At 37.8% G+C, this 25,009-nt stretch overlaps 2 protein-coding genes across 4 annotated transcripts; one reads left to right on the top strand and one right to left on the bottom strand.

Annotated features, from left to right (window-relative positions):
- Nucleotides 1–242: 242 nt before the first annotated feature.
- zfr (zinc finger RNA binding protein) lies at nt 243–17,714 on the bottom strand. Of its 2 annotated transcripts, XM_051109700.1 has the most exons (20): nt 17,600–17,714; nt 17,300–17,381; nt 14,449–14,731; nt 13,199–13,346; nt 12,629–12,856; nt 12,037–12,275; nt 11,725–11,925; nt 11,126–11,429; nt 9,798–9,991; nt 9,597–9,716; nt 9,365–9,510; nt 9,113–9,278; nt 8,095–8,306; nt 7,862–8,012; nt 7,417–7,558; nt 4,749–4,846; nt 3,757–3,852; nt 2,384–2,495; nt 2,070–2,167; nt 243–1,901 (listed from the first exon to the last, which is right to left on the bottom strand). In XM_051109700.1, exons 1-20 carry the CDS (start codon nt 17,634–17,636, stop codon nt 1,719–1,721), a joined length of 3,240 nt encoding a protein of 1,079 aa, XP_050965657.1. In that variant the 5' UTR covers nt 17,637–17,714; the 3' UTR covers nt 243–1,718. The 2 variants fall into 2 exon arrangements, 1 of the variants encoding a protein (XP_050965657.1); XR_007827758.1 differs by lacking the exons at nt 243–1,901; nt 2,070–2,167; nt 4,749–4,846 and having other exon boundaries at nt 2,477–2,495.
- Nucleotides 17,715–18,442: 728 nt separating this feature from the next.
- sub1b (SUB1 regulator of transcription b) lies at nt 18,443–22,673 on the top strand. Of its 2 annotated transcripts, none has more exons than XM_051108685.1 (5): nt 18,443–18,576; nt 20,628–20,700; nt 20,886–21,005; nt 22,020–22,128; nt 22,309–22,673. In XM_051108685.1, the coding sequence occupies exons 2-5, from the start codon at nt 20,632–20,634 to the stop codon at nt 22,386–22,388; spliced, it is 378 nt and encodes a 125-aa protein (XP_050964642.1). In that variant the 5' UTR covers nt 18,443–18,576; nt 20,628–20,631; the 3' UTR covers nt 22,389–22,673. The 2 variants fall into 2 exon arrangements, with proteins under 2 accessions (XP_050964642.1, XP_050964641.1); XM_051108684.1 differs by having other exon boundaries at nt 18,451–18,576; nt 20,631–20,700.
- Nucleotides 22,674–25,009: the final 2,336 nt, after the last annotated feature.

Here is a 25,009-nt window from a genome sequence, read left to right as displayed (position 1 = left end):
AGTCGTATTAAAAATAGCCCACGCCCTAATGTGAAAATGGGTTTGTGTTTATATAGCGGCGGGCGGACTACAACTTTTTTTTTTTTTCTTTGCTTTATGGTCGCACGGCTAGTGATTTTCCTTATCTGTGCACAGACAAAAGTAGTTCCTCATCGTAACATGCACAAATAACTTGACTTGAATTTTTAATATGACTCTACATTTATTTCTTGATAATGTAGTTAAAGAAAAGTAAAGGTAAATCATACTGGAAATGTCTTTATTTTATTATAGGCATTGTAATGCAGTAGTACCTTGACAATGAATGACAAGCATCAAAGGGTAAGTCTACATCAATCTGCAGTTACAACACATATTTCTATTGTGTCCCTCCCATCTTCTTCAATAGATAGTCAACAAACTCCAATCAGAAACCAAAATTAGGGCAAGCAACTATGCATCTATAAACCAGTAAAACAAAACCATAAAACAAAGAACATTTGTTTAAAAAAAACAAAACAAGAACACATTCCTGTGCTTTAAAACCATACAGGCATTTGTTTCTGAAGATCTATTGCAAGATTAGATACAGGCTTATTAAATGATCATATATTAGAAATCATACAGTTATATGATCACATTTAAAGAGACATTTAGGGTTTACAATATTATGAACACAAAACACAGGCAGACCTGGGTAAATTACAATTTCTAAAAGAAAACAAAACAAGAAAAAAAAAAAAAAAAAAAAAAAAAGTCTTTGACCTTGAAGTACAAATGTTTACTGCTTGAAAACTTCCTTCTGTGAACAGCTGATCTGAAATGGACTGGTAACTCAAGATTCCTTAATAAACTTACAGAGACAATTGACCGATATTTATGGTATATAGCCCAGGTCTGATTTCGACAGTCAGCGTCTTTAGAAATGTGATACAGCTACACCACAGAGGCCAGTGAATATCAGAGCACACTTACAGCCTAACTTTGGGACAAGTGCAGCCTTACATCACTTGCTTTAAGCATATAGAAGGAACGAGGTTTTGAAGATATTTTAAGGATATTAATTGATGGAAATTTACAAATGGTTAAAAGCCAACCCAGCCTTCAGAATGCACTAGCAATGGAAAATACATGCTTGTATAAATCCACGTCCAGTCGATGTCACAGTCATCACAACGGGACTAATGCGTCGCATGAATAAATCGTATCTTCGACCTTGCGGTTTTAAGAGGAATGTCTCTAAACAAAATAAATTACAAAAACACCTAAACAATTTATTGCAAAGCCAAGGAAGCCATTGTCGAAGTTATTTTACATGTGTGACTGGAAGGATAAGATAGACTTTAAAGAAAAAATCTGTTCCACACCGACACTAGTACACCGCTCAGACTTCTACAAATGCCTAGTCTGAAACTTGTAAGAGATCTGAAGATGGTGAAAGATTACATCCAATGTGCTGAATGGAACATGAACTTTAGGCCTAACTTCTCTGGTTTGTGCGCATCTCAAATCTTTAAGCCAAGACACCAGACTAAACAGGGATGGACTACAGTCTATGTGGCAAGGAAATTAAGCCTGGCATTTCCCCAAGAGACCATCTTTACCGGCTCTTAAAAACATTAAGGAGTAGTAATCAGCATGCACAGAGGTCAACAGAAACAACATTTTGTATTCCTGGAATGAACAGGATTTGAGGGTGCGGGGAGAGCAGGGCAGGGCTAGTTGTACTGTAGTGCACTTCAGAAGCCCTCGTAGTCCTTCTTGTCCTTCTTCCCTTCGGCTTCAAATCCATCCGCCCCGTCGCTGTTGTCGCGACGCCTCTTGCGGTTATTCCGTACATTGAAGCGCGAGTTCATCTGGGGCAAGGGGTCCATACCCAGAACCTTGTGAATCTGACGGAATGCCAAGAGCCTCAAGGCAAACTGTGAGAAAAAAAAAAAAAAAAAAAAAAAAATTAATAAATAAAGTAGCTGGTCAGTACACAGATTAAAAATATTTAGTTCTCTCGATTAATATGACGCCATAAAAACAGCATGCATACTTGCACAATTATCAAACACAGATTTTAAAGTGGTTAATGTGTACATTACCTGAGCGCTTGACGTAATGTCCTCTCTCTGCTGCTCTTCCATGGTAGCCAGTGTATCTGTTGGATTCTTCTCACAAGGGTCTATCAATCCTGGAGCACCTGCATTACACAAAAAAAAAAAAAAAAAAAAAAAACACACACGAGCCAGATTGTCAAATTGAGCCTCTAGATTCTCAAGCTGATTTTTGACTTTCTTGACTATGCTAGCATAAAAGCTACATTACTAATGTACATTAAATAAAGCCTATATACACATAAGAATCAATGCAATTCCCATACAATGTGTCTTAGAATATTCTATGTGCCGCATCTTACCAGACAGCAGAATGCCTGAGGAAATACATTCAAAAACTCGTCGCAGAGCATCTCCAGGGCTCATTGGTCCAGCGGCACTGCTGATGGCCTTCTCCACCAGCAGCTCCATAGCCTTAAACACATTAACTTAAATTTACAATAATAAACAAAACTCCTAATATGGCATTTTAAGCAGTTTGTTCATAAGATAAAGACTGAAGGATGATGAAATTGTATAAACAGGACTGAAAGTGATTTTGCTTTAGAAACTCTATAGCAACAGCTAGGGCTGTTACGATTCATTTTCAGTTCTCTATTTGAAAAAAAAAAAAATAAAATAAAAATAAAACAAATCCTGGATTGCATTTTGCCCGTGTCGAATAATAGCATTCCACGGACGAGAATCAATGAAACCTGTGATAACTTGCTGTGAATTAACAAACGCTACGATTCAACTAAAATATGTGATGCAGGCTTAATATATGCACTTCAATTATATGCATGTAGGACAGGTTAAATACATGCATCTCAGAGCAGCTCCGTTCACAGTAACATAAATGCTGCTCCACACAAACAGTTATTATTTACATGTGTGGAGCATCTCAAACTCCATCTCTGTATATTGTTGTGACTTTGGGTTTACTATAACGTTCATCTGGAAACACAGTGGGTGCTATTTCATCAGATTTGTAAGGTAAATCATTTATAAACCTATGCAAACAAAGGGCAATACATCAATATCTTTCTCAGTATGCTAACTGTTCATCACGATTTCAAAATAAAAAGCTCAAGCCCTCACTCTGAGTTTACGTTTTGATATCCTCATATTCAAGAAATTAGCATTTCTGTGGTAAAGAAATCAAATATTAAACATTAAGTGGACATTTGAATTAAATGTTTAGTCAATATGAAACAAAAACTAGATTGCGCTTTGCTTCGCGCTGCGCTTCGCTGAAGTGTAAAAACTGTCGTCAGGCCTTTGACACTCTCTGCAAGCATTAAGTATTTTAATTTGGTTTAAAACCATACAACCCTGTCCATCCAAGTGATGGACAATTTTAAAGTCTAACACAACCACTGCCAAGGACAGTATAAAAGGGAAAATTAAATAGGGGAAGGGTTAAAAAACATAAAAAAAGCAATGTTTAAGTGCAGTCACGTTTGCTATTGTTCTGTGAATTTGAGAGTTGATGAACAGCTGCTTGATTTTAAAGTAACCGTTTTCGCTGTGCTCATACATTGCTAAATTACTAACATGCACCCTTTTTACGCCCACAATATTTCACATTTTGCAAATGTGACTGCACCCCCACACTGTATATCTGCATCACCTGAAAAAACATCTGGTCATTGAACAATTAGCACATGTTTGAGTTATGTCTTTTTCTACTCACCCAGCTAGGAAAGGCAGACCAGGTGGGTACTCGCTGACAAAGGTCACGCAGTATTCGAATGACAATCACACATGACTGGAGTCCATTAGCCCTAGCCTTCAGTGCAGTGAAGTCAAGATTAGTTAATGCACAAGAGCAAAAACATACAGTCATACAACATAGCGGAAATCAGAGAGAGGTGCAACACTACTGTTCGTAATGGAAGCTTATAATTGTTTTAAAAATAGCTGGGCCAATTGGCTTTCTTAAGCTGCCATTTCCAGCAGTATTTTACCTCACCATTAGTACAAGAGTTCAAAGTTTGCAAGATTCACTTGGAATGGCTCCTTGGTAATCTTGTAAACCCTGACCTCAGTTGTCAGATACTTCACAAACATATACTTTCATTTTACAAAAGATCAGTTTGCAAGAGTAGTTGCATAGGAACTGAAGCAGTCAAGGAAATCTGCTTTACTTTGCCTGTGTATTTGCAGAGATGGCAACAACACAGTAAACTAATCAGATATTCCTTTCCTCTCAATCCCTATTCCCAAGAAAAAAAAAAAAATCATTAACAAAATAAAGAAAAGTCACAAAATAAAAAAAAAAAAAAAAATAAATAAATAAATAAAGAAACGCTCAACATGAAAGCTCTTATCGATGACACTTTATGCAAAGGTATTCTGCAGCCTTATGGAATCATTTTACATGCTGTGTATTTAATCTAAGACTTATGAATAAATGACACGTATGCAAGGATGCTTAATTTTTTTTTTTTTTTTTTTTTTTAGGATCAGATCAGATCAGATCATGTATACACAAAAACAGAATGCAAAAAAATAGTACCATAATCTCCAAATTATAAACTGCATCCTTGTATCACTTTTTTCCTCCCAAAAATCAACTTTGAGGTTTAAAATTTAAGAACAAAAAGACTAAACAACTTAAATGAACAAATAAAAAGGAATACATCTCATAAGGCTACAAGAAGAAAGTAAAATGATGTTCCGAACCTGGAACCACTTAGCGTGGCGTAGGGCAGCCAGAGCGTCAAGGCATTTTTGCCTGTCCAAGACGTCCGCTGGGTCTTTCACCATACTCGAGGTTACATCTAAAAATGGATCGAATTGTCAAATGGGGGTGAGGAACGGGTGTTTGACCAGGTCAGAGAGACTGCCAAGAACACATTGCCACACATACCAGTCTGTTCCTGATCACTGCTCTCATTCAAAATGTAAAAACCTGTGTATGAATCTCACATTTCACCCCATATGCAGAATCTCTCTTTTCAACAACATTATGGATCAGCTACACTTGCCATTTGGTGCACTTCTATTTAGTCTGTGGTGTAGTGCTGAGTGAAATAGGATAGAGACGGATGAGTCCGGAGTTAAAAAAATAAAAATAAAAGGACTTTGTCAGGAATACAAGACAAAAAAAACAAACAAAAAAAAAAAAAAAAACATTGAGAATGTGATTGTGATGCAAAATTTCATAATAGAAGTTGGAAATGCACTCATGATTTTTGGTACTCTGCATATAGTGAACATGACGCTTGTTAAAATGACAAATTTCTCTTGATAAAGACTATTTTAGTTAAAGCCTGTCATATTACTGGCTCTGCAATCCACAATTTGAAATTGCTGGGAATACAACAGTATATGATTTTCCAATGCTACAAGCCAGCGGACTAGCTTAGAAGTCATACGGTCACAATTCGTAATTGCTACTGCTGGCAGTCACACAAAATTAAAACAGACATATTCATATCACACATTAGTTCAGAAAACTTAAACTGTGGCATTTAGCCAATTATGGATGATCTCGTTGTCTTACGGTAGAAAGAAATCTTTAGGATACATTAGCAATTTGTATTTTTCAAAACTAATAAAATCCAGAAACAGTAGCTCTAATTTTCTAATATTTAATATGTTGGATATGTGGAATTTTTAAGGCACAAATCTAATTTTAATACCAAACCGTACAGTTCCTGTGCTTCTTGCTTAACCAGCTGACTTAGCATTTGAAGCTAAAGTTCTTTTCTTTTGCTTGGGGCAAAAACAAATTGTGGATTCCAGTGTCTACATAATTGAAGTTTGCGGTAATAAATCCTATGAAAAATACTTTGAGGATTTCTTTGAAACACAAAGTAGTCATTGTACTGATCCAGAAACATTGGAAAGATAATGATGGGCTGCAAATGGTACCAGATGTGTAAATCATGATGATGTAAAACAGGGATATCAAGGGAGATGTGCAATGTTTACAGCTGAATGCGTATTTGTAGTAACCCACTACAGTAGCATGGCAATGGTAGGTGTGGCAAAGTGTTTGAAGGTATTCAGGAGGGGGACCTTGGTCAAAAATCCTTCCGGAGCTGGTAGACGTAGCCTCAGATGGGAGACAATTTGCTGAAAATGCAAGGAGGCTTTGGGCTGGACTTGAAAAGCTTTGGATACATGAAGGCAGCAATGCGTGCTGGCAAGAAAATATGAAGCTCCCAGCAAGAGGATTAGGACATCACTGCATGCATACCTGTCATGATCGGGTTTGGAGAACCCCCATATCTCAATGTATACTGAAGGCTATAAACCCCAGGTCCAACCAAAGATTCCTCTATCAAAGCCTTCCTCCCAAAAGCTGACTCATACTCCCCTAAGGAGCCAAACAGGAATGGTGGCATGGCTGCAAAGCCTTCATTTAAGATTCCACCATTTCACAGCTTCTTACCAACTAAAACTCTTCGTTGTAGAGATATGAAAAGACAAACGGGTTATTGATATGGCATTTTGTTCTTTGTGCATTTTAAAAGTAACACTGTTTGAATGCCAAATTTCAACATTTGTCAATTTCTATTCGATTGCTTCTCTCAGGGGAGCACTTTCATTTTGGAACAGGGGACCTCAGAATGGTGAACCTTCTCACCACCAGACAAAAATAAGATTTGTTTCCTGTGGGGACATGGTAGGCATTCCAACTACTCCTAAGGTCTCAGACCCAACTCAACCATTTCTCTTTAGAAATTAAGTTTGCTTGTTTTTTTTCGCACAGAATAACACCCCTGACCAAACTCTACGACCCCCTGGGAAAGAATAAAATCGTTTGGTTCTGCATAGGACACGATCCCCTTGAACACAGGAAACAAACATGAATCTTACCCGGGACTAACTAGACTTACACAATGCAAACACTTATCATGCTTGTTTTGGGGAGAGCTTCAAGAGCACTAGAGAAGTGTTACAAAGAGAAGACCCGGAGCACCACTGCTGGCATCGGAAATGGTTTGATAAAACCTGGTAGCGTTAAACCCGGCTCTAAAGCAACTCGAAGCCACTTGAACTGGCTTCAACCCTTTCCCAGTGTGAACACATTACATACTTCATATGAAATAATTACAGTGTAAATAATGATAGAAAGAGGCACTTTACCTCAGTGGTGTAACTTGTCATTTCTCATTTCTTACATACGGCCAAGCTTAAGCACATACCAGGTTTAATTTGTACACTTTCAATCGTATTTTCTCCAATTAAAGCTCTTAAAGTGCAAACATGATTCTATAATTCTAATAACATCTAGCACCATATCCACAGTGCCAACAGATGGGCTCTTTAGGTTGTCAAAATCAGCATGAAATATTAATCTGATAGGTAGTCGGTTAATGTAAGCAACGTCTTTTCCAACCTCCATCCCGGGTGTTTTCCTCTCGGATGACGGGCGAGGTGAGGGTGATGGTCACCTGCATCTTAGGCTCAGCGGAGGAGGTAAGGATAATGGCAGCCTCTTGGACGGAGCCTTTTACCTCATATTTCTCTGGAGTTACCATCTGATAAACATAAGTGTTAGCAGAAAATTACAACCATCTACTTGAGATTCAACAAACCCTGATCCACAATAAGAAATGGCGCAGTTATTCTACACTTGGTAAAGCAGTGGCATCCAATCCTGTTCCTGGAGAGCCAATGTCTCAGAGAGTTTAACCCCAGCCTGTTTTATTGGGGTTGGATTTAAACTCTGCATGACAGCTGTCTTTTAGATGCAGGACTGGACACCACTGCTAAAAAAAGCATTCAAAAAAAGTAAGGAAAAATGCAGTTTCACTGCAGTTTGCACTGCATTGAGCCGGTACCGTAAGCTGTTTGGGGAGATGCTCCACAATCCGCGTTAGCAGATTCTTGGTCGGCTTCTCAGAGCAAAGGAGGACCAGGTTGACATTTTTGTCTCCACGCAGAAGCAGCCCTTTGGCGAGAACACCTACCCGCATCACTCCCTTCAGCACTCTGCAATGCACAAGAGGTCATGTTTTGCTTTGCCCTTTTCTTTCTCTCTGCTTTAATGGCTTTAAAAGCACTCTTCTCCCACCTGTCTTTGGGAGGCTCTTTCTTTTCTTTGTCCTCTTCTTTGCCCTTTTCATCTGCATCTTGGTCTGTGATGATGTCAGAGACAAGCTTAAGTGCTCGCTCGGTGATTGATACGATCTTCTGGATGGCCTGGAGCTCATCCTCAGAAGGATAAATAGCTGCATGTTTGGTCATCACATAACGATCATCTGAGGAATCAGGGCGACGTGGAGGCTGCAACAAAAAGGACATGTTATGAACCAGTTGTGATAAACATTTCAGTAGTTGATATAGTAGTGAAATCTGACGATTCTCAATATAAATTCTAATAAATTATAGGAAAAACTGATATTCCAGTAAACACACTCTTTGTGCTTAATGCTATTAGTCAGCATTTTTTCAGTATTCTAGTATTCTAGTCAACAACTCCCTACTTGAGACAGGAAGGGTCTGTCTAACCAGTATGTAAAGCACACAACCATCTATGTGCAATACAGTCACATTTATTTTAATTAACTTTTTAATCTCCTAAAAGCCTTTACTAATAAAACCAAATCTTCTCTACTTGCAGCCAACTAGTCAAGTCTCTTATGCTCACCAATATTACAAAAATGAAAGACCTTTTCTATTTTAATACCTTTTCTATTATAATAAATTTATTCCTGTAATGGCAAAGCTGAATTTTCAGCAGCCAGTATTTTAGTTTAGTGTCTCATGATTATTCAAAATCAGTCTAATATGCTGATTTGGTGCTCAAACTCTCATCATCATTCAAGGTTAAACACTTATGCTGCTAAATTGTATATAATATTGTATATAATTTTTCTAGGATTTTCTGAACAAAAAGGGAATTTATCTGATTTTTGGAACAACTATCTACTCTCACTTTTGATCAGTGTATTGCTAAATGAATGCATTTCTCAAATATCTTACTGGTTGCAAACATTTTAAATGGTAGTGTGCCTCAAATACAAATCACATATTTTTTGCAATTTCAGCAGTGTTTTCCATACTAGTTGTATGGAAGTCTCAGGACTTACCACTGGTCCTTGTGGTTGAGGAATGGGCATCCCAGGCCTCACTCCAAGAAGACCAGGAGGTCCAGGTGGACCCTGTGGATAACCTCCATCAGGCATTCTGCGCCTTTCCTCCCAGTGGTGCTGCTCTTCCTCCATACGTCGCCAATACATGTCCTCTTCATAGCGCCTGAGATCAATTACAACATTTAGGCCCTCAAAATGCTCATGTGTAGATACTGACATACTAGATAAAGGGGAAAAAAAGCATCACACCTCATCTCCATCCTCCAACGCTCCTCTTCTTCACGTCTTCTCCAGTACTCTTCCTTTTGCATCTGCTTCCTCATCTTTTCCTCTTGGATCTTCCTGGCTCGGATGCTAGGTTTCACTTCCACCTGGAGATCAGGGTTCACCTTTTTCTACAAATGGCGGAAAATACAGTTAGCTACATGATTTAAATTTTTCTGCATTTATTATAAAAGCAAACAACAACCCCTCGACTAACCTTATACTGCAGTCGATGTCTCCTTCCTTTCAAATGCATTTCTTTGGCATTCGGGTCATTGAAACTGCATTCACACAGTTTGCAGTGGAACCGGATAACCTTTCCTTCATCATTCCTTACCTAAAAACAAAAAACACTTTTTAAATGTTTGCACCTGGCTACACAATTATTATTTTTTTTTCTTATGGTGCCTTCTGATACCTCTTCAACATAGTCATGTCCAACAGGCTGAACATCACTTTGAAGGGCTGCAAGTGCAGATTGAGGTGACAGAGGATCAGGCATGTCATTCTTTAAGTCCGACGGTGGTGCAGACGCAGCAGACTGTGCCGTTTTAGCTGCCTCAGTCTTGGACTCATCATTTTTAGCAGCAGTGGTCTGTAACTTGTTTCCACCTGTTTTGGTCATGTATCAAAACAAATATTGTATTGTGATGTATTAAATTGTATATTAAAACCTAAAATAACTAAAACCATTCTATAAACCAATTAGGAGTAGACGTCACAGTTGCATCACTTGCAGCTGCGCACGCATAGTGGTTGCAGAAAAACACTGGTAACCAGTGGAGGTAAACGGGTAAAATCCATGGAATAAGAGGGGAGGGAAAAAAACCAAAAAAAAAAAAAAAAAAAAAAAAAAAACCAAAAAAAAAAAAAAAAAAAAAAAAAAAAAAACAACACCACACACGTGTGCCTTTTCATGTCAAAATCGTAATGCAAAAAATTTATAGAATACTGTACTCAAAGACGCCATTTGCTCTACTTTTAAAGCATAAATTTGATTTAAACAATAGGCCTACATAACATTCACATATGCTGTTCATAGGGGACGTATTGTATTAGCCCTACAGTTACAGCATGACATTTTTAATTTTTATTTAAACCTATTACTATTAACATTTTTACATAACAGTTACTTATTTTATCTCCTAACTTTATAACTCAATTTAACTCAAAAATAGTGAGTTTATCAATTGAGGAAAAAAAAAAAAAAAAAAAAAAAAAAAAAAAAAAAAAGGCTGAAGTATGGGATATAAACTCCTATTCCTAACAGAAGGGAAAAGAGAGTATGACGAGTTGGTTTTCCCTAATTGTGAGATATAATCTCGGAACTGCAAGAATAAAGTCTAAATATAAAATCAAATTTACATTTTTTTTTTAAAATATTTAATTCCATGGCTCTATAGACTGCCACTTGAAATCGTCATTTTTTTGGTCACCAGATAGGCTCCGCCCACAAAGACGTCAACCCGTTTTGAAATAAGACTATCCCACTATCTAATGTCAATTTTGTTGAACAACAGTGCTTATCGCTGGGTGACAAGCTCTTGTATTATGCGGAGAACACTTTGAAAATGACATCTAATAAATATAATCTTTTTAAAAACTATTTCGCACCGCATCCGTGTAATTCTCTATCTGTAAGGGCCATCTCTCCTGGGTTTTCCTGCAACCATGATGCGTGCGCATGCCAAATGTTTACAAACCGATAACTGGTCTATATGATCTGTTCAAGAGCAAATAACATACCAACAAAGTTGATCTTGGGTGTGTTGACCTTCTTGACAGAGGTGCTGTTGACAGAGACACTGTTGGGCACTGGGCTCTTGCCCTGTGCAGCAGAAGCTGCCATGTTACTGACTAAGCTGCCAGACTTTAGATAAGAGGCAGAACCAGAGGAAGCAGACAGGTTGGACGATGTACTTGTGGAGCTGTTGTTGTTGGAGCTGGCAGTTTTATTAGGAGCAGCTGTACTGGAGGTGGAGGATTGGGAAACAACACTGGGCTCCGTGGATGGTATCGGCTTCCCTAATTTGGTATGCAATTTCACAACCTATAGAAACAGAGTTCAATTAGATGCTAGGCACATATAATCAATATCCCACCCACTGCTGTACACGTCACATTTTGACTTATTACAACTTGGCATTACATAACAGAGCGCATCTACTGATGCGGCATCCATTCCCCTTCAAACAACTTTTCACTGCATTTTGTAACAGATAGAGGCCCTAAGAGGCTCTCTCTACAACAGAGAGCCAGAATCATACGCATTCAAAAATAGTGCTGCCAAAAAACAGGCTGAAAGCAGATTATTATGTGCCGAGATCAGAGAGTGAGTCATGTACCTTCTGGTGTTTGGCTCCTCTGATGTGCGCAGCGTAGGCATCAGCTCCAGTACAGGAGACGTCACAGAGCTCACAGCGGAGCTGATTCTGTGTGCCGCGGGCGGAGCTCCCACCTCCGCTGCTGCTACTGCTGCTCTGTGACAGTTTCAGTGCAGCTTCCTTCTTTTTGTGCTTCTGACCCTCTAGATGCTCCTTATAGGTCTGGAAGCAGGTGATAAGATATATAAGCGCCATAATTCATGGAAGTATTAGAAAAACACTAGCTGTGCACCCAGTTACACAAACAGCAATAAATGCATTATAATAAAATACCTGGGGTCCAGCACAGCTGATCTTGCAAACGTCACAGTAGTGTATCTGTGGTGGTTTAGGGGGCTGTTTAGGTTTGAGGGTTTTGTTCTGCAGGGGAGTTTTCTTGGTAAAAGTGCTGCCGGTCCACGCGGCAGTGGCTGCTGCGGCGACGGCCGCTTGTTTCTGCTGCTGTTGCTGCTGCTGATAGTAGGAGGAGGCAGCCGAATACACTGCAGCTTCATAGCCAGAGTATGATGTTCCTAAATATACAGAGAGGAGCAATTATTGGCTACAGTACAGACTGAGATTGACAGGATTGCACTGTAAATCTATAAGGCTAGTTCATGCAGATCAATTGGTACAGCATGACATTAGCAATCTCAATGCCAGGTTCAGTATTACTACTAGGGAAAAAAAACGAAAACAAAAAAACAAAAACAAAAAACAAACAAATAAAATTCACTTGCCATCTGTTCAATTCAGATCAAATAAACTACTTGACCTTTAAACAAGAGCTTCCAGTGTCTCCAGGGCTTTGTGAGCATTTCATGATATCAGATCGCCAACTGAGAAAATCTGCAAACGGTTTGGAATAGAATGGTGATGTTCTTACCAGAGTATGTGACTGCATTGGTGCTGTAGGTGGGACTCTGAGAGTATGACGGGACTACAGAGGCAGCCGCCGCGGCTGCTGCAACTGGCTGTACAGCAGAGGACACTGGGTAAATGGAGAAGGTTGAAGTGGCAGGTCTAGGGGTGGCTGGCTTTATGGCTGTAACCTGACGCGTTTGCTGGGTCTGGGTGTACGGCGTGGCGCCCTGGCTGTATCCAGTTTTAGGTGCTAATGGGAGGATTAAATTGTACAGAACATTTTACAATACAGATCATTTAAAGGGTGACCTGAAGTGGATTTATTGATTTAATTTTGTGTTCTTTAGAAAACATTTAAGTTTACATTTAAATTTAAATTGAAAAAATTAAGGTATTGAAAAGGTATTAAAATAAAATTAAAAAATATCATTAAAACACATTATTTCAAATGTGAACACTCACATTTGGTAATAAAAAGTAATATTAGATCATTTTACAGAAATGTGTACACAAAGGGAAAAAATATAACTATGCAAATCATTTAATGCAGAATATTTCTTTCCATTTAAACGGCAAGATGTGTCAAGCATACCTGTCTGATAGTAGGATTCGGCCACAGTAGGTTGTGGCTGAGCTGCTGCAGCAGCGGCCACAGCCGGTGTAGCCACAGGTTGCTGGTAGTATTGTTTACTGTCATACGCTACAGCCGGAGCTGTGGACCGCACATATGAATAGGAGTCCTGCAACAGCAAACAGAGGGCTTGTGTCTTTTCTCAATAATTGAACATGGAACTGACGATCTTAAAATAGAGCATTTCAAAAATAAAGATACAACTAGATACAAAAGTCTGAGGTCAGTAAGACTTTATAATGTTTTTGAAAAAAAGGCTTTCATGCTTACCAAAGTTGCATTTATGTTAATAATACATTAAAAACGATAACGTTTTATAATGAAATTTATTCCTGTGACGGCAAAGCTGAATTTTCAACAGCCATTACTCCATTCTTTAGGTTTACATGATCCTTCAGAAATCATTCTGATATGCTGATTTGTTGCTCAAGAAACATTTCATTATTATCATTAGCTATGTTTCCATCAACCTGCTTTTATGCACATTTTAAGTGTCGCAAAAGAAACGAGTAATGGAAATGGTCATTTCAAAAGAAAAGCCCTAATTCGCAAAAGTCTATACCTAGGTTTCTGACTTCTGCAAAAAGAGTTAATGCAAATAATGTGAGATGGGAACACGTTGAGGAAAAAAAAAAAAAAAAAAAAAAAAAAAAAAAAAAAAAAAAAGTGTCATATGACTTGACTAATCATCAGACCGTTCTTGTTGCATAGCATCTGAAACGTTGTTATAGTTGTTGCGTTCCCACACAGCAGGCATCCACCTCCAAAAGCAATGACCGCATTTGTTCATCTACTACTTAAGTAATTTATTATATATGACAATGATCAGTATTCAGCAGCTTCTCCAACTTTTCTTAGTGATATTTTAGCCAGTTTATCAGGAAGTGATGATTTTGCAGATTTGCACAATTTAATTTCACAACTTTGGATGGAAACCTAGCTAACGCTGAAAACAGTTGTTTTTGTGAAAACTGTGTTTTTTTTTTTGTTTTTTTCAGGATTCTCTGCTGAATAGAATGTTCAGATGAACAGTATTTTTTCAGAACAGAAACTAATCTATTGTAACATTATACATGTCATTAGGGTGAATTTTGATCCATTTAATGCATCCTTGCTGAAAAAAAAAAATATCTTGATGACCTCCAAGCTTTTGAACAGTAGTGTATGAGAATGACTCAAGGTGATATAACTGGTAAACTCCTTTCTTTTACCTGGTAGTTTTGTGAGGTAACAGGAGGCGGTGGTGGCGGAACCTCCGGCTGTCTCTGTGCATACCCGTAATCCGTGGCAGCGTGGGTTGGCTGGTATCCTCCATAAGCTCCGGCAGTAGCCGCTGCTGCCACAGCGACTGGTGCAGGCCGGGCAACAGCAACCGTGGCGGCTGTAGGGGCGTAGGCTGCCGCCACCGTGTGTGCTGCCACAGGTGCTTGATGCACAGTATAGCTGGCAACGGTAGTGGGGTGGGTGTATGCTACCCCAGCAGCCGGCTGCTGACTGCAGAGGAGAGGACAACAGGCTTAGATGACAACACTGACAGCTCATAGTACCGATCTGTCGCATTTAATAAAACATTTAATAATAAAAACAAAAACACACACACACACACACACACACAGATATACTGTATGTTTTTAAGGGACATATGCAGTGTCCTCATAAACCACTTTCACATTGTAATACCTCTGTCATACCCATGTCATTATACAATGTTTGTCCTCATAAACCACCCAAACCAGTCCACACACAACTACCACTCAAAACTAACTGACGAAGGCAAAAAGGTTAGCAATTGTGAAACATGGAAACTAACTTAAAACCTAAAAGGAAGGGAAAAAAAAAAAAAAGTGCCATCATGCATCAACTATGTAAACCATACTGCCAAATTGCTCATTTTATATGTCGAGGAAAAAAAGCATCCGGTGTCATTTGACTAAACAGAAGAAGATGACAATTTCGTAGACGATATATAGCACAGTAATGCAATTTTAAGACGTTCATGTTAACATCTAACTCACACCAAAACAGATTATCTTGGAGATAAATTAATAATAGTCTTTCCTGATTGGTGGACTTAATGCACCAAATCCATTGGCTTGAAAGGGAAGACACATGTAGAGAAAGAAAACCAAATCAGATTTAGTGTAGCATTTTCTTGATAAGAGGCAGACAAAACATCATACAAATACTAATTCTCTGCAATTCTAATTGTCCATCTGTCTAAAAGCATCACAACCATCTTCAGCTTAAACCAACCAACCAAAACTATCCATCTATAAGGTGCACTTTAAAGGGAAAGTTCACCCAAAAATGAAAATTCTGTCCTCATGTCGTTCCAAACCTGTAAGACCTTTGTTCGTCTTCAGAACATAAATAAGATATTTTTGATGACATCCGAGAACTTTCTGACCCTCAATAGATAGCAAGGGTACTACCACGTTCAAGGTCCAGAAAAGTAGCAAGAACGTCGACAGAATAGTCCATGTGACATCAGTGGTTCAACCATAATTTTAGGAAGTTACGAGAATTTACCTTTCTGGACCTTGAACGTGTCAGTTGCAACTGATGTCTACGCAGGGTCGGATTTCATCAAAAATATCTTAATTTGTGTTCTGAAGATCAGCAAAAATCTTGCAGGTTTGGAACAACATGAGGGTGAGTAATTAATGACAGAATTTTCATTTTTGGGTGAACTATCCCTTTAAGAAACTGGGCTAACATCTGTCTAGCTGAGATCAATCAATAACTGGAGTCTACTACTATTACCCACCCATGTATAAAATGTAAACACTTCCAAATTGTCAAACTATCAATCTCAATGTCATGCTGACACCTGTCAGAAATAGCAAACACGCTGACTGGAAAAAAAAAAAAAACTGCTCAGAAATATGATCCATCTTAGAAGAAACTTCACATCACCTCTGTTTTGACAAATGGAAGCATGTTCTTTCACTACATGGCACATAAAGCCAAAACAAGAACATTAGGACTATTTTAAAAACAACTTAACTAAAAAACGTAAACCTAGACAAAACAAATCCTTGAAAATGCGTATCAGTAGTGACATTCAAGGAGTCCTTGAAGGCGCTCGTGAAGACATCGCCCTTCCACACACACGCACATTTTGTCAATTATTCAGCTAAAATTAAAAACCAGAGATTTTAAACGAATCATAATGTGTCAAAAGACTTTTAAATAGTGTTGGGCGACAACGTACATTCGCTTTTGTGCGTTTCCTTAAAAACACTTGTGTGTAAAGAAGATCGTCGAGCAGAACAGACATGCGCAGAAGCGCGCTAGTGCAGAACTGGAGGAGAGATGACAGCTGCAGTCTGATCGGGCTGTGAGCTTTATTTTGGCTGCACTGGCTAAATTCACAGTTTATCTAAACACGTGAATACAAGAATGAGTTTACAACAGTGTTAACATCTAACAAAAAACGTGCCGTGTTGCGGATGAAAACGGATAAACCCACCGAGATAAGAATCGTGTCTGTTTACGAGGCAAACCGGTCTAATATTAACGTAAACAGTATTCACTAGGCCATTAGTAACAAACCTAAATGTTAAGAATATAACTAAAAACTACAGATATTAAAACACCTATTATTTTAAACTACGACCACACATATTTAAACTGCATGTGCGCCTGTGCTTGGCCGCCACGCCGGATATTTATATAAACAGAAATGTATAAAGACCGTATAGCGGTATATTAAAATTTCTTATTAGTAGTTTATCCACATTTTTTTTTCTTTCGTAAGATGCTCGCCCAAAACACTAATAAAAACTAAAGTGCCAATAGCTCTAGCAAAATCAAGTAAAACAAACGTATACATAAACACAGCGCGTTACTATACGCACTATAAACATAAGTAGTTAAAATAGCATGATGTAATAAAGCATTATTTCCTCCCCAGCCGTTCATCTTAAGGTTTAAAGCATAGCCAATCGCCTCCATCCCCTACCCCCACCCGGACCCAGCAACAAAGACATAAGGGCCAAATCCCACCATTACTGTAAAACCACCATAACCGCAGTTCCCATTAATCATCTCGGTCCTTACCTGTACTGGGCCGCAGCACCATGGGTAAATCCAAAGTAGTTGCCGGTGGCCATTTTGACATCTTCACCTAGCCGGCTGGGCACTGAAAAAAAGGACAGATTCATGGAGGGTTAGCGACTGAGCGCAATGGCAACCATGATGAAGAGCCGTATCATGCAGTGGAAGAAAACACGCAGGAGACTACGACGAAATAAACCCTAACGATCCCCACACACCCATAACATGATCTTAATCACATCCTCTCACGTTTAAGTCGCGTCTGATGTCTCAGTGTGTCTTTATAAACCTAATTATACTCACCATAGGTGAAGGAGACTACTGGACATATGGGAATCATTGGTTTCCTATTCTCTTACGAACTCTGACTCGTAACCCTGCCTTTTTATATGAGAAGGTCGTACCAGGATATAGCGTTTACCGCACATGCGCACTTGAACGTTGCGAGAGATGGGAAATGTAGTTTTTCGTAAAACCATTCCAAGGTCGTACTGCTTTTAATCCAAAAACACACAATCGAGGTCGTTTTGTGTATGATTTTGATTCGAAAGTGATATAGGACTGCCAGTGTGACCATGTAACACACGTAATGAAACATATTAAATATTTATTGAGTAAATTCAAATTAATTTACCATAATGTAACGTTGTGACAAATATTAACATATTAAATATGAACAATATTAACTGACATTTTGGTATTTTGATTTATCCTAAGTGACTAGATACTTTAAATCTGTTCACTAAATATTAATTTAATATGATTTATTCATTTCCTATTTGTTTTCGGTTTACATTGGTCTTTCATATTATTGCTAAAAGTGGGTGAATTTAATTATTTACTTATTTACTCAACCAATTCTTCAAGAATACAGAATTGATTTAAAAAAGAAACAAAAAACAAACAAACAAACAAAAAAACATATGTATGAAAACTACAGAGGGTAAAAATACGGAGCTAGCCAATTTCCCCATAAATACCATATCAGTTCACTTAATATATAACATAATAAATATTCCCACAATCATCCAACATTTGATAAGACTTTTATAATCATATCAATAATCATTTATCTTTAATGAGTAATTAACGTCATCACGTTTAAAGATTTGATGCTACCGTGGTGGTTCACAATCAGACGCAGAGCTGTCAATGAAGAAAAAACTACATTTCCCACAATGCCCTCTGAGACGTTATTAGCCATATGGTTGGTTATCTATTCCTCGACTTCCCGCCGCTGAGCCTGACTGACTGTTATAGCCCACTGCACAACGTTAAACGTAAGTCCTATTCAATTCATACTAAAGCTAACAGTAAACTGTCTATTTTAGACACGCACTTCTTAAATAAGCGCTCAGCCATGAAGAGTCATATAAAGACCAGTCATCCAAAACCGCTTTTAACATGAGTGTATTATTCAGGGCCTATCTTTCCACCTTAGATTTGGGATGCAGAGGCCCATGATCAGCCCCGCTATAACTACTCGCCAGTGTTGATCTACACTAGTTAGTTTTGGTTGAACAAACCAGTTATGCAGTTTAATGTCGTCCATTCCAGTATGTGGAGGCAAATCGGTGATGCGAAGTCATTATTGATCGGGGAAGCCTCAAATCTGTCTCTTGCTTTGATGGATCTTTTCGACCAAGATGACAATCCTCTCGTGCTCAGTGATAGGCCGAAGGGATGCTGCTGGCAGTTTGTAAAAATCAATGCAAAATTCATATAGGCTCGATTAAAAAAAGAAAAAAAAAATCGGAAGTGTATGTAGCATGTTAGGGCTAGGAAATATGTGGAGCAGGTGTTTAAAATGTTTAATTTAGTACTTTTTGAGATCAATTAGTCTTTTAAATAAACTATTTCCACAATTATAATGGAAATTCTGGGAATGTCAGAAAATCTCACAGTTGGATTGTAGGCCAGAGAAAGTCTTGGAAATTAATAAAATCTTAGAAAAAACCCCTACTGTGTCTGTCTTCATATGTTTTTTTCCCCACCCATAGCGATATGTTTCAGAATTGTAAGTAAATTAATACTGTTGATGTCTAAACCTTTTAATAATCTGCAGTAATTATTTTGAAATTATTTGTCATAAGGAATTGCTATTTTTACCTAGAAACAACATTGTGCATTTATGCAGAAAATATAGAGAATATGGCATTTTTGTTTTATTTAAAAATTATTTCTCTACATTTTCTAGCATAGAGGGTTTGCATGTACGTCACGGTTTGGTCGGTTATGGAGATACTCTGATGTAAAGAACAGTATCAATTGCACGGTTGATATACTACTGAATACTTTGTTCTGCTAATTTATGCTGTCTAAAACACAGGGTAAAAAAAAATGTGGAAGCTGCTAAGTCATACAGAAAAGAACTTCATAAGCAGTAAAGGGTGCAATAGTTTGACAAGCTAAAGTAAGTAGGTGGTAAAGATACGTACAAGCAGTATGTATTAAGATATTAGCCTAATATTTCACCTACCTGACTGGAAATAAGAACAAACATGAATGTTGTCAAGATTCTTGCCCTTGAAATCTTGGTTCACTTTGGCCAACCACAAACGCTTTTTGTTCCTCAGGCAGGTTTTTCAACTCTTCTCCCTGATTTGTTGTAACTTTTGGTAAACTATCCAACATATTTTTTTAATGCGGAAGTAAGCTGTTTTCTGGTAATGTGTTAGACGTCCGGTTCATAATCCGCCATAGGGAAATAACGAGAAGAATATCGAAGTGCAGTAAACGGTAAAATAGTATGCACTACAAACCAGTGTGTTCATAGTTAAGATAATACATAAAAATAATATGGTAAGACACACCAGTTTGCAATATCAAGCAGGAAAACGAGTGCAGCTAATAGCTGGAAGTGGATGAGACCGGAAGCCAGACACAAAAAATGTACAAACTCTTATGGGAAAAATAAGGTGGATAGTACTCTAAATATCCCGGTCCGACTGATTAGTACAGCCCAAAATATGACAATAATTGACCATTTTCAGCAGCAATAATCAGTAAAATATGCGAGTTTCTTTCAGTTCAGCAGCATTGTTTACATTGTAATATAGCCAACTGATGATGCGTTGTGAAAACTCTATTTTTTTTTGTAAAAACATGAAGACAATTTCATTAAATTCTGTGATGTAGAAATTAGTATATAGCACAGGTTTTCACATCAAAGGCCCCTTGGTAAATAGAGCTTGTGCAGGGATAAATTTGAGCTAAGTAGAGCATACCTGGAAAAAAAATGTGCATTTACTACTGAAATGAAGTTCCATAAGTGTCCTTGAGTGGGCAGTGTTGAATCATTTTACATGAAATTGTACTTGTTTGTGTTCAGCAGCATGCCTAAGTCTAAAGAAGTGCTGTCTTCCACTTCGGGTAGTGAGTCAGACAGTGATACGGAAACAAAGGTATGAATGCTGACTTACATTAATGCAATAATATTATTATAGCCTTTGCAGTTGGAAAACTTAAGTTTATGCTTCCTTGACATTAGCAGTGGCTTATATATTTTTAGTACTTATTTAATTTGAAAATGTGCTGCAGGCCTGAAAGGTCATGTGTGTTTGTTTTTGTCTCCTCCTTTCTATCCAAGGCCAAAAGAAAGAAGGCAAGTGCTCCTGAGAAGCCTGCTAAAAAACAGAAAAGTGGCGAGACCTCCAAACCGAGCGGCTCTGCTAAGAGTGACAAAAACAGTGATGATAACATGTTCCAGGTTGAGTTTTTCAACACTTTCGTCCTGACTGCCATATCAGCGTTTATTAATGACCAAATGACTGTACATTATCTCACATATAACTGCTTGCCAAATAAATAAATGGACATCTTACTTAATGCATTAAAACATTGAAACAGTCTTGCTGACAGAAAGATTAAAGGGTTAGTTCACCCAAAAAATGCAAATTCTGTCATTAATTACTCACCCTCATGTTCTTCCAAACCCGTAAGACTTCGAAACACACATTAAGATATTTTTGTTTAAATCTGAGAGCTTTCTGATCCTGCATAGACAGCAACGCAACTGACATGTTCAAGGCACAGAAAGGTAGTAAGGACATTGTTAAAATACTCCATGTGACATAAGTGGTTCAACCTTAATGCTATGAAGCTATGCGAATACTTTTTCTGTGCAAAAAAAAACAACAACTTTGTTCAACAATTTCTTCTCTTAGTTCACAAGAATACAATGACGCATGCATGTGATGCTGCTGACGCAGGAGCCAACGTTCTGACATAGAACCCAGATGTGCTGCACCTTGTTTGCAAGCAGAAGAATGCTCACACTGTACATAAGAGTCTTCGTAAACATGTCTGAAGATTTCAACAATTTTTTGCCCAGCCTTACTTATTTGAACCAGAATATACAGACGACACTATGAGATGGACGTTCTATGTCTACGTTGTTCTTTGCGCACAAAAAGTATTCTTGTAGCTTCATAATACGGTTGAGCCACTGATGTCACATGGAGTATTTTAACAATGTCCTTACTACCTTTCTGGGCCTTGAACATGTCAGTTGTGCTGCTGTCTGTGCAGGGTCAGAAAGCTCTTGGGTTTCATCAAAAATATCTTACGGGTTTGGAACGGCATGAGGGCGAGTAATCAATGACAAAATTTCTTCTGTCTTATTTTTGCGTGTTTGACTGCAATAATGAAAGTTCAGTATGATTTGATTGTAGAGCTGTTTTTACTGTCCCTGGTGGCTCATTCATGTTCTGATATGTGATAGATTGGAAAGCTGAGATACGTCAGCGTCAGGGATTTCAAAGGCAAGGTTTTGATTGACATTCGAGAGTACTGGATGGACCAAGCTGGTGAGATGAAGCCTGGAAAAAAAGGTAATTACAGGCCCATTTATTTTCCTCCAATTTATCTGATGTATTTTTGCGTCATTCTACTTTGACCTCTCAGTCAAACAAATATCTTTAAGTGCAGGTAAAATGTTCCGGCGTGTGTTGCTTTTGATTATTGTGCCATAGTTTTGTTTTGTTCCATCAATTGTATTGAATTACCCTTAGGCATTTCATTGAATCCTGAGCAGTGGAATCAGCTGAAGGAACAAATGTCGGACATCGATGATGCGATTAGACGAGTGTAAGAGCTGTTTGTGCAGTGAATGGTTGTCTGGTTCTTTTTAGAGTTTCCATACTTTGGTACATGGGGACTTTAACAAAATGTTTCCTGTTTCAACTTGTGCTATAAGTATGCTGTTAAATTTGAAGAGACTTCTTTTGTTATGTTATTGTTCACTTCCATCTGTCTGCTGTTAAATGTTGATGTGTGTGAATAGTAAGTCCTGATTCGGGTGATTGTTATTTTAATAGTACAATAGTTGTATTGTTCTCATACCCTGCCTATATAATAAAGGCTTTTTTGGTTTGGAGTCTTTAGTCTGTGTTTTTGATCGAGTATAAAATTATTAACCATGTCATGATGTTTCTTTTCTCTATATTAAGAAAAAGTACATATTTTTAAACTGAAAGATGTTGTGATTCTGAAAATAAACAGAGCAGTAATGGATGACCTAAAATGACAGCGTTTGGCACTTTATGATGCTTGTTGTGTCCAGTCCTGAGTGCTTGTGTGTAATTTGCTCGCCTTCGCGTGGGAGCAGGAATTATAATGGTCCGTACGCCCACTCAAACATAGACCAGACTCTGGAATAAAAACAGCCCTTTCACTTGACTGTCCAGAAGAGCCATCTTGCATCAATTGCATTTGCTGTCTAAATTAAATCACTCTTAAATCATGGTAGCCACTGTATTGCCAGCACGTCTTTGAGACAATATGGTTTATGGTGTTGCGTGCAAAGCAAGCATTATTGGGGTAGTTTCTGTAAGAGGTAACCACAGTGCAAGCACATTTTTCTGAGATGCAGAGGTTCATACTGTCAATAAACATTTATAAAATTAATTTACATTCATATTGTTTATATATGTTATATTAAGTAGCTACATTTCAGAATTGGTTTATGTATGTATACATGTACTTCAAAATGTGTATTAATTCATATTATGACCATTTCTTAAGTATCAAATGCATCCTAAGGTTTGAACATCAAGCTGTGCCTTAGAAAAGAATATTTCTTTTTTTGTTTCACTGGTTGCACTTCAGGTGGTGGTTACTATGGAGATCACTTGCAACCACAGAGGTTCATTTTAGTTCCTGAGAGGTAATAATTTCATGTTCTGATTGAACCACCTTTCCACTCCAACTTCATTTCTGTGACCAACACATAAACTATGAAATAGCAATAAAAAAACCCACCTTCTAAACCTTGAGTATGTTACATAAACGTGTTAATGTAAACATAATGTCAGGGTAAAATTGATCAAAAGAAAATAATAATAATAAAAAGACAGTAAAAAGCAATAAAGTTTTTTTTTTTTAATCACCAATCAATTTTTTTTAGATGATTCATCTATGTTATCGATATACTATTTTGATTTACGTAATATGTGTGTAAAATGACCATAAACAGGTTTTACCATTATATACAATGTATCTATACACTGTATTTGCAAATTAATGTGTTTTTAGGGCAACATGTAATGAAAAAGAAGTGTAATAATGGGAGTAACAATTGGCAAGATTTTCATAATCAACCCCCGGTTTCACAGACAAGGCTTAAACCTACTCCCAGACTAAAATGCATGTCTGGGCTGTTTTAACAGGAAGAAACTTGCATTGAATTATCTTAAAGTATATCAGTGCCATTGTTTTGTCTCAAAACACACATGAGCAAAGTAATTTCCTGAGGCACCTTTATAAATGATACTTGATACTTGATGATAAAGAGGTTGACGTCCAGAACAAAAATTTACAGACAGTTTACTCACCCACTTGTCATCCAAGATGTTCATGTCTTTCTTTCTTCAGTCGATAAGAAATTATGTTTCTTGAGGAAAACATTTCAGGAATTTTGTCTATATAGTGAACTTCAATGGAGACCCCAAGTTTGAATTTCCGAAATGCAGTTTAAATGCAGCTTCAAACGGCTCTAAACGAACCCAGCTGAGGAAGAAGGGTCTTATCTAGCGAAACGATCGGTCATTTTCAAACCAAATTGACAATTTATATACTTTTTAACCTCAAATGCTCGTCTTGTCTCGTCTCTACGATACGCATGCATAGTCTGTGTAATCCCGGTCAATACAGTTAGGGTATGTCGAAAAACTCCCATCTCGTTTTATTCCCGAACTTCAAAATCGGACTACATCGCTGCAGACGTACCGACCCAGTCTGTACAAAGTGAACATGCAAAGAAGATAAGACAAAAAAAGGTAAAACAGCGATGTAGGATGATTTTGAAGTTGAAGAAAAAAAACAAGACGGGAGTTTTTCGACATACCCTAACTGTCTTGACCCGTATTACACAGAGTACGCGAGCACATCGCAGAGACTAGACAAGACGATCATTTGAGGTTAAAAAGTATATAAATTGTCTATTTGTTTTGAAAATAACCAAATGTTTCACTAGATAAGACTCTTTTTTCTCAGCTGGGATCATTTAGAGCCATTTGAAGCTGCATTTAAACTGCATTTTGGAAGTTTAAACTTGGGGTCTCCATTGAAGTCCACTATATGGAGAACATTCCTGAAATGTTTTCCTCAAAGAACAATTCTTATCAACTGAAGAAAGACACAAACATCTTGGATGACAAGGGGGTGGGTAAATTATCTGTAAATTTTTGTTCTGGAAGTGAAATTCTTTAAATG

Source organism: Labeo rohita, chromosome 5 (assembly GCF_022985175.1).
Source record: "Labeo rohita strain BAU-BD-2019 chromosome 5, IGBB_LRoh.1.0, whole genome shotgun sequence".
Lineage (NCBI taxonomy): Eukaryota > Metazoa > Chordata > Actinopteri > Cypriniformes > Cyprinidae > Labeo > Labeo rohita.
The sequence above is the reverse complement of the archived record's forward strand: the minus strand, read 5'-3'. Positions and strand labels throughout refer to the sequence as shown.